General features: G+C 39.3%; 1 protein-coding gene across 1 annotated transcript in view; it reads left to right on the top strand.

Annotated features, from left to right (window-relative positions):
• Window positions 1-3,763, top strand: part of si:dkey-49n23.1 (semaphorin-3D) — an 89,788-nt gene extending 86,025 nt beyond the window's left edge. The window contains exons 14-18 of the mRNA XM_067416262.1: window positions 118-159; window positions 318-475; window positions 686-750; window positions 2,072-2,205; window positions 2,291-3,763. Coding sequence (XP_067272363.1) covers window positions 118-159; window positions 318-475; window positions 686-750; window positions 2,072-2,205; window positions 2,291-2,704 — 813 coding nt within the window. The 3' untranslated portion in view covers window positions 2,705-3,763. The remainder of the gene's footprint in view (window positions 1-117; window positions 160-317; window positions 476-685; window positions 751-2,071; window positions 2,206-2,290) is intronic.
• Window positions 3,764-13,128: the final 9,365 nt, after the last annotated feature.

The following is a 13,128-nucleotide window of genomic DNA, read 5'->3' as shown; positions in this document are numbered from 1 at the left end:
TTATGATGAGCTGCTCTTATTCAGCGCCAACAATGCGTGTCGTCCCCCACTTTGTTCGGGAGCTGATTCATTTTATGTGTTGACACAATTTTCTTCCTCTTTTTTTTCGTTCTGTAGACTCCGACCCCAATACTGAGCATGGAGCTCTCCACCAAGAGGGTAAGTGGAGCCACTAAATAATGTTATAAGTACATTCTTTAACATCGATATGAGCTTCATGACTTTGATTAAGGCGTATCAGTCGAATGACCTTTTAAATCAATTTGTTAAAGGTTAGACCGTTTTTATATTGCATGCACTCATATATCCTTCTCTAGCAAGTGCTGTTTGTAAGCAGTGATGAGGGTGTGGTCCAGCTTCCTGTGCAGAGATGTGAGCTCTACGGTAAAGCATGTGTAGACTGCTGTTTAGCTCGAGACCCATACTGTGCTTGGGACGGCTCCTCCTGTACCAACTACTTCCCCAGCAACAAAAGGTACAATTTATTCTACTAGTTCACATGTAGTTGTGAAGTTACTCAAAGCTAGTTGAATGTCTGAAATGGACTTATAAATAAGCTTACAGTTTATTTCAATAGTCTTTCAAATCGGCCTAAATAATAATACTGAAAACCACCAGCAAACCTTTCAAATTATGCATCTGAAGGTGGGTCCTAAGGCGGCTAACATCCTCTTTTGGTCTGCAGGCGCGCCCGGAGACAGGACGTGAGGTATGGAGACCCCTGGAGCCAGTGTCAGGACATGAGAGACGGTAATAAATCACATCGTGTCCCCAAAAGACTCTTCACCATTAGGTTGTATATGATATTGCCCAGTCCTGAAAAAAAAAAAAAGAATGCACACTACCCCCTCTAGTGTGCAGAATGGATACTAACACAAGTGTGCACCAGTCCAATATGAAATGCAAAGGGATTCTGTTTACTTTCCTGATGCAAGTTCTTGGGCTTTACAAATTGTTAAAATTGTAAAAAAAAGTATTATTTTAGGATGCTAAAGACCCTGATATACTCATGGTGAAGATATTTTTCATTTAACGGCAGTTAGATGTGGCCTTCTGAAGCAAAGTGCTTCATTTGTGTAAAAAAGTATCCATAATTAAAACAATCCTCCATTTCTTTTTACAAATTCTTGTTTTAGATTCAAATTCATGACGGGTGTATTGTTTAGCTCTATCCTCTGCGCTTCTGCGTTCGTCAATACGCATGGGTCAAAGGTTCAAGGATCCAACCAGAGGGCGAGTTCCATCAAGGAACAAACACTTCGTTCGTGGAGAGGCAGCAGATGCAAGGAAAAAATGTAGTCGCACCCTTACAAATTTTAGGTGCATGTGCAACCAAATTGGTCACACTCGAGAGCCCTGTCACTCTTTTGCCATAAATCGATGCTTACAGCAATCCACCGGAAATTTGTTATTTGAGTCTATAAAGTTTTAAATATGGATATTTTCCTTACACAAACACGCCACTTTGCTTCAGAAGCCCCCCGGAGCCATGTGGAGCAGTTATATGATGGATAGATGCACTTATATGGTTTTCATAAACAAGGCAACAATTCAATGTATTATAAATCTTGGATTAGCAAGGACTTTTTTAATATACCTCTGATTTTATTAACCTGAAAGAAGAATGTCATATACACCTGGATGGTGTGAGGGCGAGTTAATCATGAGCTAATTTTTATTTTTGAATTAATTAATTTTTAAATTAAACTATTCCTTTAATTTAGCTTGAAGTGTATCAGTCCTTAAATATAGGGTAGTCATTTTTTTAATAAACACTTTTTGTTATAGTGGTTGAAACTCTCTTTACATCCTGATAGCAATAATAGAAGTGGTCTACATTCAATTTTAAATATTATCTTCTGTGAAAGTGACGGGACAAAAAACTCTCCATCAAATCATTGCATTCGGTCCATAGTCTGTCTGCTGTGTGCGATGTGTTTGAGAAGGAGATGTGGCTTTGGAGATGCTCTGAACAGAGGATGGGATTTCATGCTTACAAAGCTAGCTTGCTATTGCTAGCCTCTTCAGAATTGCCTTCCCTACCTTTAAAAGGGTCCATTCCTCTCTGCAGGTTCAGAGCACCCTGAACTGAAGACGGTTTACGGTGTGGAGACGAACTCAACCTTCCTGGAATGTGTACCACGTTCACCACAAGCCACAATCAAGTGGATCGTTCAGCCAAACAACAACCAAAACAGCAGAGAGGTCCGTCCACATCCTGTTTTTAGAGAAGATTTAATTGTAAATTCACTTAACTGTACCCTAACACAAACCCCTTTCTGTATTTTAGTTGTTTCCAGGTGAAGAAAACCTTATTCACATGCAACGTGGGATCCTCATCCAACGGCTTACATCTGCTAACACTGGCCTGTACCTCTGCGTAGCCTACGAAAACTCGTTCTCCCGCACACTAGCCCGCTACGAGCTACACGTCATCCCCCAGAACAACATGTTGAAAGCCCAGAACACCCATCCGGGAAATTACGCAGCCTCACCGCGAAGCTACAAGGAACTACATCTAATGGGAGTTAGCGGGCTAACGGCTGACGAGTACTGTGAACACCTCTGGTACCGTGAAAAACGACGGCAGCAAAAACTTCGCACGCTAAAGTGGAAGCAGGTGCCCGAAAACCGCAAAGCGAGAGTTAGGCGACAAAATCCACCCTACGAGCCTCTGGACGGAGGTGAAACTGCAGACATTTAATGAAAAGGAGAATGTGACTTTATCTGGACAATTAGCATCTTGGCTACAAAGTCTACTTCCGGGTAGCTGCTGCCAATAAATGCTACTGTTAGCACACCAACAAAGGGCTGCAGACCTTGAGAACTGTATTATTCTTCTATTAAGTCCACTCTTAAGTTTTATTTTGTAGCCTGTGCTAGTGTTAGCATGTAGCCTAGCTTTAGCACAGTATAACCAAACAGCCTGTAGCTGTGCAACTATGAATTAGTGCATCCAACTAAGCACATTTTGCATAGATTTTCTGTAATATTTTGATGTGTTTCTGTTGTTTGTCAACCTCCTTGAAAGACAAGCACCTATGTTAAATGCTAGGTATGCTTGGAAAGCTAATATTGAAGCTAACACGCTGCCCTAAGCTAACAGCAGTGCAAAGATGAACTGACTTCTCTTGCTTTTACTAGGCATGTAGATTAAATAGTCCCTAGATCTGTATATCAATATATTGTTGTTATATTTGGACTTTTGATACTGTAAAATGTACAAATAGTTTATGCTGAGAATAGCAGGTGCATCCATGTTCAGAGGAAGTTTGCCCAGGATGTGTACCCTTCATGTGTTTTTTTCTCTTTAAAACAATCTTCTGCTCTTTTCTGAGAACACCCTTGAGTAAATATTGTGTTTGTTTTATGACTTCTATGCATGTCATTTTGTAAAGAAAAGAAAAGCTCTATATAACAGCTCAGCTTGTCCCTTGTGTGTACAATTTAAAATGTGTTTGTGTGTCGGAGCATCTGGGAATGGTAAGTAGGCCTCCGTGGATCCATCAAAGAGCTTTTTAAATTCTTTTGACTGCCCATTAAATTGCTTCCAGAATCCTCAGGCCTTTGCTCTTCTCCACCACATCTGAATGAAAAGTATGGTGGAATCTAAAATAGGTTAATTTTTTGTTGGTTAAAGTGGTGAGTTTGTTGAACAATGCTAGATGTCTTAATGTACATGGATTGATTAACAGAGCTCACATGTTGGGATACTTGGTGTTGTATGCCCCATTAAATAATGCAGCAACTGCCACACGTGAAAGCGATGCTATTTTATTAACAGAGTTAGTTTAATAATCAGAACAGATCAAATATTCACATTACTCACGTGCATACTTGGTAAACGCACACAGAGGGGGAAGGATGTTCTTAAAGATCCTGAAACTTTTAGAGTACAGCATATTATATATAATACACACATCGCACTGTACTTCTGTACAGATCATTTATGATCTACACTTGGGTTAATCCATATATAATGTAGATATGCATTGAGTATATATTTTTCGGCTATGCATCATTTTTTATCTCTAGATTTTGAGCACAAAAGTGTATTCCTGTAAAAATGGTTGCTATATATTTAAATACCTAAGACCTGATTTAATGCATGTATACTCTTCCATTCAAAAGTCTGGGATCATTTTTGTTTTATTTATATAAATTCATAATTTTCAGCAAGGATAAATAAATGTATCAAAAGTGTCAGAAAATACATATATAAAATGTAATCATTTTGTTCTCAAAGTTGATGTATTACTTACAAGCAGGAAAAATGGGCAAGCGTAAGGATTTTAGTGAGTTTTGACCAAATTGTGATGGCTAGACGACTGGGTCAGAGCTTCTCCAAAACTGCAGCTCTTGTGGGGTGTTCCCGGTCTGCATTGGTCAGTATCTGTCAAAAGTGCTCCAAGGAAGGAACAGTGGAGAACCAGCCACAGGGTCATGGGCGGCCAAGGCTCACTGATGCACGAAGGCTGGCCCGTTTGGTCCGATCAAACAGACGAGCTACTGTAGCTCAAATTGCTCCAGAAGTTTATGCTGGTTCTAATAAAAAAGGTGTCAGAATACACAGTGCATCGCAGTTTGTTGCGTAAGAGGCTGCATAGACGCAGGCCAGTCAGGGTGCACATGCTGACCGCTTGGATGGCCGGGTGTGTGTGTGCGTCGGTGACCTGGGGAACACATGGCACCAGGATGCACTATGGGAAGAAGGCGAGCCGATGGAGGGAGTGTGATGCTTTGGTCAATGTTCTGCTGGAAAACCTTGAGTCCTGCCATCTGTGTGGATGTTACTTTGACACGTACCACCTACCTAAGCATTGTTGCAGACCTTGTTCACTCTTTCATGGAAACGGTATTCACTGGTGGCTGTGTCCTCTTTCAGCAGATAATGCTCCTGCCACAAAGCAAAAATGGTTCAGGAATGGTTTGAGGAGCAACAACGAGTTTGAGGTGTTGACTTGGCCTCCAAATTCCCCAGATCTCAATCCAATTGAGCATCTGTGGGATGTGCAGAACAAACAAGTCCGATCCCTGGAGGACACACCTCGCAACTTACAGAACTTAAAGGATCTGCTGCAGATGTTATGCCTGATCAGTACATGTAGACATGAAATGTGACTTTTTCACTCATTCATCCCTGAATCATAAATTTATAGTGTGAATAAATGTATGAAATTGAAAATATACCTAGGGTAAGTACCATTTCATCTCACTTTTTTGTTTATCTGTTGCTTTTATTGAACACACATAGCCTTTGATAGTTTGACACATTTACAGAAATAAAACTTGATTTTATATGTGATGTGTGATGTCAATGACGGCTTCATCGAGAGACAAATGAGATGCAGAGGCGGACAGTATTAAAGTATTTTTACTTTCCAAGTAATTTTCAAGTATATGTACTTTATCGGTGTTCTTCTTTGGAAAACTTTTACTTCACAACATTCCAAAACATAATATTGTACTTTTTACTGAAATATATTTAATTGAATATCATTTAATACTTCATTACATTAAAGCGTAGTGCTGTATACTTTTAATCAAGTAAAAGTTGAAAACTTGAGTACGTTTTACAAGTAAGAAAGTACTACATTTTTATGTAGTACTTACAAGTATTACAGTTTTTCTCGATTGCTTAAACACTATAACCAGGCTTTTGAACTAAAATTTCAAAACCATAACGCCATTTATCAAAAAGCACACCCATTTCACTAAACTATAAACACCATTCCCTGTTTTGACACATGAGTCAGATTTGTTAAACTGTCACTGCAAAACTTTACACACAAATCCCTTAATTTCTCATTGCCTAGACCATGTGGCCATTTAGAAAGCACTAGCATTCAATATTGTTCACTCAAGTCAGCATATTTCAGCTCAGAACAGAACATCAGAACAGTTATGGATCAGCGTATTGATTCGGATCGCGTGTCAAACTGCCAAACTGCTTAAATCACGTGACACTGCCAGCGATCCGAATCATGAATCAATCCGCTGATTCATGACCATTTGAATCTTTATTTAAGGATTGAAAACAAACGCGGAAGAGAAGACAGTAATCACGGTTAATGAATTCACTGGTTCATGGTGTGTGTGTGTTTGGCGTGTGAGGGGGAGGCGTGGTTTCTGATAACCAGATCATCCCCACCACCTGCTGCACTTGATTACCCGGTCTACATATTGGCTTGCTACCCACCCTAGGCGCACTGACAAAGTTGAGATATGTTTAACCTCACCGCCAACCATTGATGACAAGCAGCCACAAACATGCGGTGTAAATGCTAGTGATGGCGAAGTGAAGCTTTCTGAACCAGTGAAGCTTTCAGCACAGTTGTATCAGAAAAAGGTTCATTACTCGAAGCTTTTCAAGTCAGAGCTCAACGAGGACCTCTGCTGGTGAAAGTGAGGGAAAGCGCTGTGTCGCAAAATGTTTTGCAACCGACGCATTATCTAGAAGCAAAAAGTGAATGAATGGATTGATTAATAAATTAATGAATTAATCAATATTTATATATGACATTATATGATCTGTTCCATTGACTCATAGTAACTTAAACCAATAAAGATATGATTTTGTATTGTGAATGTGAACATTTTTCATGTTTGTAAACAAATAAAACTCACGAATAAAGGAAGTATGCTAAATAAATGCATGCACACAAGGAAAAACACACACACTTTCACATGATTATAGAATGATAGGCCTATACTTGTCTCTATAGTCATAAATAAATAAATATATGCGGCAGAACAAAAGCCAAATAAAGGGTCAACCTTATTGGGCGAACTCAAATGAAAGTGTTCCCACATTTCAGAACGCCCTCTCTTTGCAGCAGGTTCCATAACAAACTCGCGCAATACAAAAAAAAAACCACTCAATGCAACGCAATACACCTCAACAACCCACAAGGGCACGCCCCTGTGTTGCGCATTTTTAAACCTTTCTGAATCAGTCACGTGGGTGTTTGTGAAACGAAGCTTCGGACGTCATTGGTCACGTGGTTTTGATAGAACGAATCAAGCATCGATACAAAGCTTCACAGAAAATAGTTTCAATTTTTTGACACACGCTTCGGAGCTTTGGTGTCACTGTTAACATCACTAGTAAATGCAGCTTGAGACACATTTTACTGTAACTATGTGAAAAGGTTGTGGGTGTGCTGCTAAAATATAATGTTAAATATACATTTCAACCACAGATTCTTCCTTCCAGTACCTTAGACATGCCTATTTTATTCTTTGGTTCTATCCTCACACTACATACAGGAATAAGTCAAAATTATGGTGGCTGTTAATAAACCAAAGAACTAAGACGATAGTTATATTTCATCACCAGAACAGTACAGGACACGCAACATGCAATTTTTGGGAAATTTAAATGGAATGATTGACCAATTAAAAACAAAATATTTGGACTAGTTCTGTGTACGTCACAGGGTCCTTCATAAAACGTTTTCAACAGAAGGTCTTGTGACATTTTGATTAAACATTATGAGCAATGTTCCCTCTGATTTCTTTTCTCGCTGAGCAAAACCTTTCTCTATTGGGTGGACATTTTGGTCACCTGAGCAAAAACATTCTTTATACCAGACCTGTACACACACACACACACACACACACACACACACACAAGCAGTTAATTCAGAAGTCAAGTTAAAGTTGCACTATGAAGTATTTTTACTCAGTAAAATATCCCAAAAACCACCAGTGTTATAAATTTTGTTCAGTTCTTAAAATATCTAAAATGTTTCCAACTTTTTGTAAATTGTGATAAAATTGCTATTTAAAACCAAGGAGCCGGGACGTCTGTGGGAGTCGCCTGTCAATCGCGTCATATCTGCGTTACTCTTGGTTTCCGGTTTTATTCTGCAGAAACGCTTTACTCTTAGCATTGTCACAGCAGCCACTGAGCAAACGCACAGAGTAACATCATTTTAAACACACTTAAATGTATCTAATATGATAAACAGAGCTGCGTTACCTCATGACCGGAAAAGCAGAAATGGCCCCGGCGACTGTGTCCCGTCATAATCAGGCGCGCTGGAAGGGGGCTGAAAGTTGGGTCGGAAAATGTGTGACGTCATTATGTTGTCGGTGGCGACCAGACAGGTGTTGTAGTAGAACCCCCCCTTTACCATCAAAGAGCACAGACGGACCCAAAGAGCACAGACGGACCCAAAGAGCACAGACGGACCCAAAGAGCACAGACGGACCCACCGCCCCAGATTATTGTTGTTTAAAATTAATTACTTGTTAAAACGCGATCATACCATGGGTGTCGGAAGCAAAACTGTGGGTGGTCTCAGAATTTGTTTTTGCGGGAGTAACGTTAGATACAAATATACTGCAGTTTACTAAACGATTGATTGTGCCAGACAAAATGAGTTATTTGCCCTGCCTTTTGCCGAACTCGCTCTACTCCCTTTTCGCATCACAGATCAGAAAGGCATTTATTTTCAATAAAAATTGAGAAAATATTAGAAAAGTGGAAAAAAAAGAGTCAAACACCTAATACGTTTTTCTCGGTTAAGGGTAAAACAGACGTGTTGAATTAGTGACGATAAAAGTGAGAGCGTCCAATATCATTGGTCTTTAAAAGTGGGTGAGTCTTGTCCTCACGACACACAATGGTTCCGACGCCCATGGATCATACACACTCGTACACGTTAATCATCACTCATAAAGCATTCTTTTTATTTGTGTTCATAGGCTACATACAATATCCAGCATCTGCCAGGGCTTTTAGTCCACCATGTGCGCATATTTGGAGAAACAATGATTCATAATCACGTTTGTAAAATATCATGTGTCCCGACCTCAGCAGACTGGTGAGAGTAGGCTACATGTTAACGTCCAGCTCACTAACCTCGCGGATGTCTGAACAGAGTTTGTGTCGGTGTCAAGGTCAGCGTCGTTGTTGTTTACATACTTTATCTGAGAAGATTTCCCAATTTTACTTTTCTTAACAGTGTTAGTAGTAACGTTACTCAAAAAAAGTCTACAAATACGTTTCTGCTGCTTATTGCTAACCATGACCAAACGAGAGTGAGCGAAGGTGACATGATTCCTGAGGAATTATTAAAATAATAAACTAATTAATAAAGTTTATATCTTATCCACGGCCCATTATTTTAATCCCATTAAAACACAGTATGTTATGTCAGTCTATTTTAATTTATTTTATTTCATTTCATGTTTTAAATACAATATAATTTTAGTCCTCGTGCTATAACGAGGGGGGCCGCAGCACCCCCCTTCCCGCGCTACTGGTCATAATAAAAGTCCTGCAGCTTGCGAGCCGCCGTTTTGTTGCGTAACAATCGCTCCAGCGGCCGTGCTCGGCTCCTCAACACTCGGTCCTGCTCTGCTTCATACTACAGTAACGTTAATAATCATGTCCATGAACATGATTTCTGAGTCCTATCCCGATTCTTTTCCTGAAGATCATGTCCCAAGATTCTGAGCTCAAACATGGCATCATCAAACTAAATGACAAGCAGCCACAAAGTGTACGGACATGCGGTGTAAATGCAGCTTGAGACACATTTTACTGTAACTATGTGAAAAGGTTGTGGGTGTGCTGCTAAAATATAATGTTAAATATACAATTCAACCACAGATTCTTCCTTCCAGTACCTTAGACATGCCTATTTTATTCTTTGGTTCTGTCCTCACACTACATACAGGAATAAGTCAAAATTCTGGTGGCTGTTAATAAACCAAAGAACTAAGACGATAGTTATATTTCATCACCAGAATAGTACAGGACACGCAACATGCAATTTTTGGGAAATTTAAATGGAATGATTGACCAATTAAAAACAAAATATTTGGACTAGTTCTGTGTACGTCACAGGGTCCTTCATAAAACTTTTTCAACAGAAGGTCTTGTGACATTTTGATTAAACATTATGAGCAATGTTCCCTCTGATTTCTTTTCTCGCTGAGCAAAACCTTTCTCTATTGGGTGGACATTTTGGTCACCTGAGCAAAAACATTCTTTATACCAGACCTGTACACACACACACACACACACACACACACACACACACACACACACACACACACACACACACACACACACACACACACACACACACACACACACACACACACACACACACACACACACACATTCAGTTCACATTTCATCATGCAATTATAACTTTTAACTTTAATGAGCCATTTCTATTTTATTTAACCCTTGATGTAACTTGACATATTAAGTATATCTTTTTAAAAAGCAGTTAATTCAGAAGTCAAGTTAAAGTTGCACTATGAAGTATTTTTACTCAGTAAAATATCCCAAAAACCACCAGTGTTATAAATTTTGTTCAGTTCTTAAAATATCTAAAATGTTTCCAACTTTTTGTAAATTGTGATAAAATTGCTATTTAAAACCAAGGAGCCGGGACGTCTGTGGGAGTCGCCTGTCAATCGCGTCATATCTGCGTTACTCTTGGTTTCCGGTTTTATTCTGCAGAAACGCTTTACTCTTAGCATTGTCACAGCAGCCACTGAGCAAACGCACAGAGTAACGTCATTTTAAACACACTTAAATGTATCTAATATGATAAACAGAGCTGCGTTACCTCATGACCGGAAAAGCAGAAATGGCCCCGGCGACTGTGTCCCGTCATAATCAGGCGCGCTGGAAGGGGGCTGAAAGTTGGGTCGGAAAATGTGTGACGTCATTATGTTGTCGGTGGCGACCAGACAGGTGTTGTAGTAGAACCCCCCCTTTACCATCAAAGAGCACAGACGGACCCAAAGAGCACAGACGGACCCAAAGAGCACAGACGGACCCAAAGAGCACAGACGGACCCACCGCCCCAGATTATTGTTGTTTAAAATTAATTACTTGTTAAAACGCGATCATACCATGGGTGTCGGAAGCAAAACTGTGGGTGGTCTCAGAATTTGTTTTTGCGGGAGTAACGTTAGATACAAATATACTGCAGTTTACTAAACGATTGATTGTGCCAGACAAAATGAGTTATTTGCCCTGCCTTTTGCCGAACTCGCTCTACTCCCTTTTCGCATCACAGATCAGAAAGGCATTTATTTTCAATAAAAATTTAGAAAATATTAGAAAAGTGGAAAAAAAGAGTCAAACACCTAATACGTTTTTCTCGGTTAAGGGTAAAACAGACGTGTTGAATTAGTGACGATAAAAGTGAGAGCGTCCAATATCATTGGTCTTTAAAAGTGGGTGAGTCTTGTCCTCACGACACACAATGGTTCCGACGCCCATGGATCATACACACTCGTACACGTTAATCATCACTCATAAAGCATTCTTTTTATTTGTGTTCATAGGCTACATACAATATCCAGCATCTGCCAGGGCTTTTAGTCCACCATGTGCGCATATTTGGAGAAACAATGATTCATAATCACGTTTGTAAAATATCATGTGTCCCGACCTCAGCAGACTGGTGAGAGTAGGCTACATGTTAACGTCCAGCTCACTAACCTCGCGGATGTCTGAACAGAGTTTGTGTCGGTGTCAAGGTCAGCGTCGTTGTTGTTTACATACTTTATCTGAGAAGATTTCCCAATTTTACTTTTCTTAACCGTGTTAGTAGTAACGTTACTCAAAAAAAGTCTACAAATACGTTTCTGCTGCTTATTGCTATCCATGACCAAACGAGAGTGAGCGAGGTGACATGATTCCTGAGGAATTATTAAAATAATAAACTAATTAATAAAGTTTATATCTTATCCACGGCCCATTATTTTAATCCCATTAAAACACAGTATGTTATGTCAGTCTATTTTAATTTATTTTATTTCATTTCGTGTTTTAAATACAATATAATTTTAGTCCTCGTGCTATAACGAGGGGGGCTGCCGCCCCCGCAGCACCCCCCTTCCCACGCTACTGGTCATAATAAAAGTCCTGCTGCTTGCGAGCCGCCGTTTTGTTGCGTAACAATCGCTCCAGCGGCCGTGCTCGGCTCCTCAACACTCGGTCTTGCTCTGCTTCATACTACAGTAACGTTAATAATCATGTCCATGAACGTGATTTCTGAGTCCTATCCCGATTCTTTTCCTGAAGATCATGTCCCAAGATTCTGAGCTCAAACATGGCATCATCAAACTAAGCCTTTATTAAGTAGTGTAGCTTTAAGCACATTTTAATTTGACTGAGATTTTTTTTTTTTTTTATAATGCTGTTCAGATCTTCTTAACCAAGAAAAAATGATAAAAAATCTCTCGCAAAACAGTTACATTCTTTATAATAATATATGAAAAAAAGCAGTTACACCGGCATTACCATCCAACTTAATTTTTTAAAACTTAAAGTGTTTATTGCTTTATTAGGTTTTTTTTTAATTAATTTTTTTAAATACTTTTTAATGGCAAGGATCTCTAAACAATCCCCTTGTGAGATCAATTCTTTATCAGGCTTACAATATAATATAATTATAACAGCCTATAATATGATGTAAAACTAATTGAAGTATTTAAACTGATATAGGCTATTATATCAGTTTAAATGCTTAAATTTGTAAAGAAAAAAAACTTTAGTAATTAATTAGATCGCTAAGTATGTTCAAGGGAACATGTGAACTCTTTTATATTTATCTAAACATCTCTGAAACCCAAACCACACACACAACCCCAACCACACACAGATCTATTTAAACTGACCTGTTACTTGAGTTGTTTTGAGTTCGCACGCAACACTTGTGTGAGTGTAACTGTACATTGTCCACCACTTAATTAACTTAATCAAGACACTCTTCTTTAAAATGGGATTACGTTGTATTTCACATCTTTGCGTTTCGCGTTGCCTCTTATTTGATCAAGGTCTCTTTTATTTTCAAATATAACAAACAAAAGATATACAATTCACACATGAAATAGTCAGCGTTGCCTCTTATTTGGACCGCAAACATGACTCGCTGCCCACATCGCTGCAACATCATTCTCTCTATGAAACATGTAAACCGCTAGCCTAGAAATCTAGACGCACCGTAGCGGCAGCAAATCTAATCTGCCGTAAGTGTCGTTTAGCAACTCTCAATACCCTTCTGAGCTGTAAACGCCAAACTCTGGTTGGGCCAATCACATCGTGTATAGAGTCGGTGGGCCGGGCTTAACATAATGACGGCCGAG

This window comes from Pseudorasbora parva, chromosome 14, assembly GCF_024679245.1.
Source record: "Pseudorasbora parva isolate DD20220531a chromosome 14, ASM2467924v1, whole genome shotgun sequence".
Taxonomy (NCBI): domain Eukaryota; kingdom Metazoa; phylum Chordata; class Actinopteri; order Cypriniformes; family Gobionidae; genus Pseudorasbora; species Pseudorasbora parva.
Note: the sequence above shows the minus strand (reverse complement) of the source record. Positions and strands in the feature narration are given on the sequence as shown.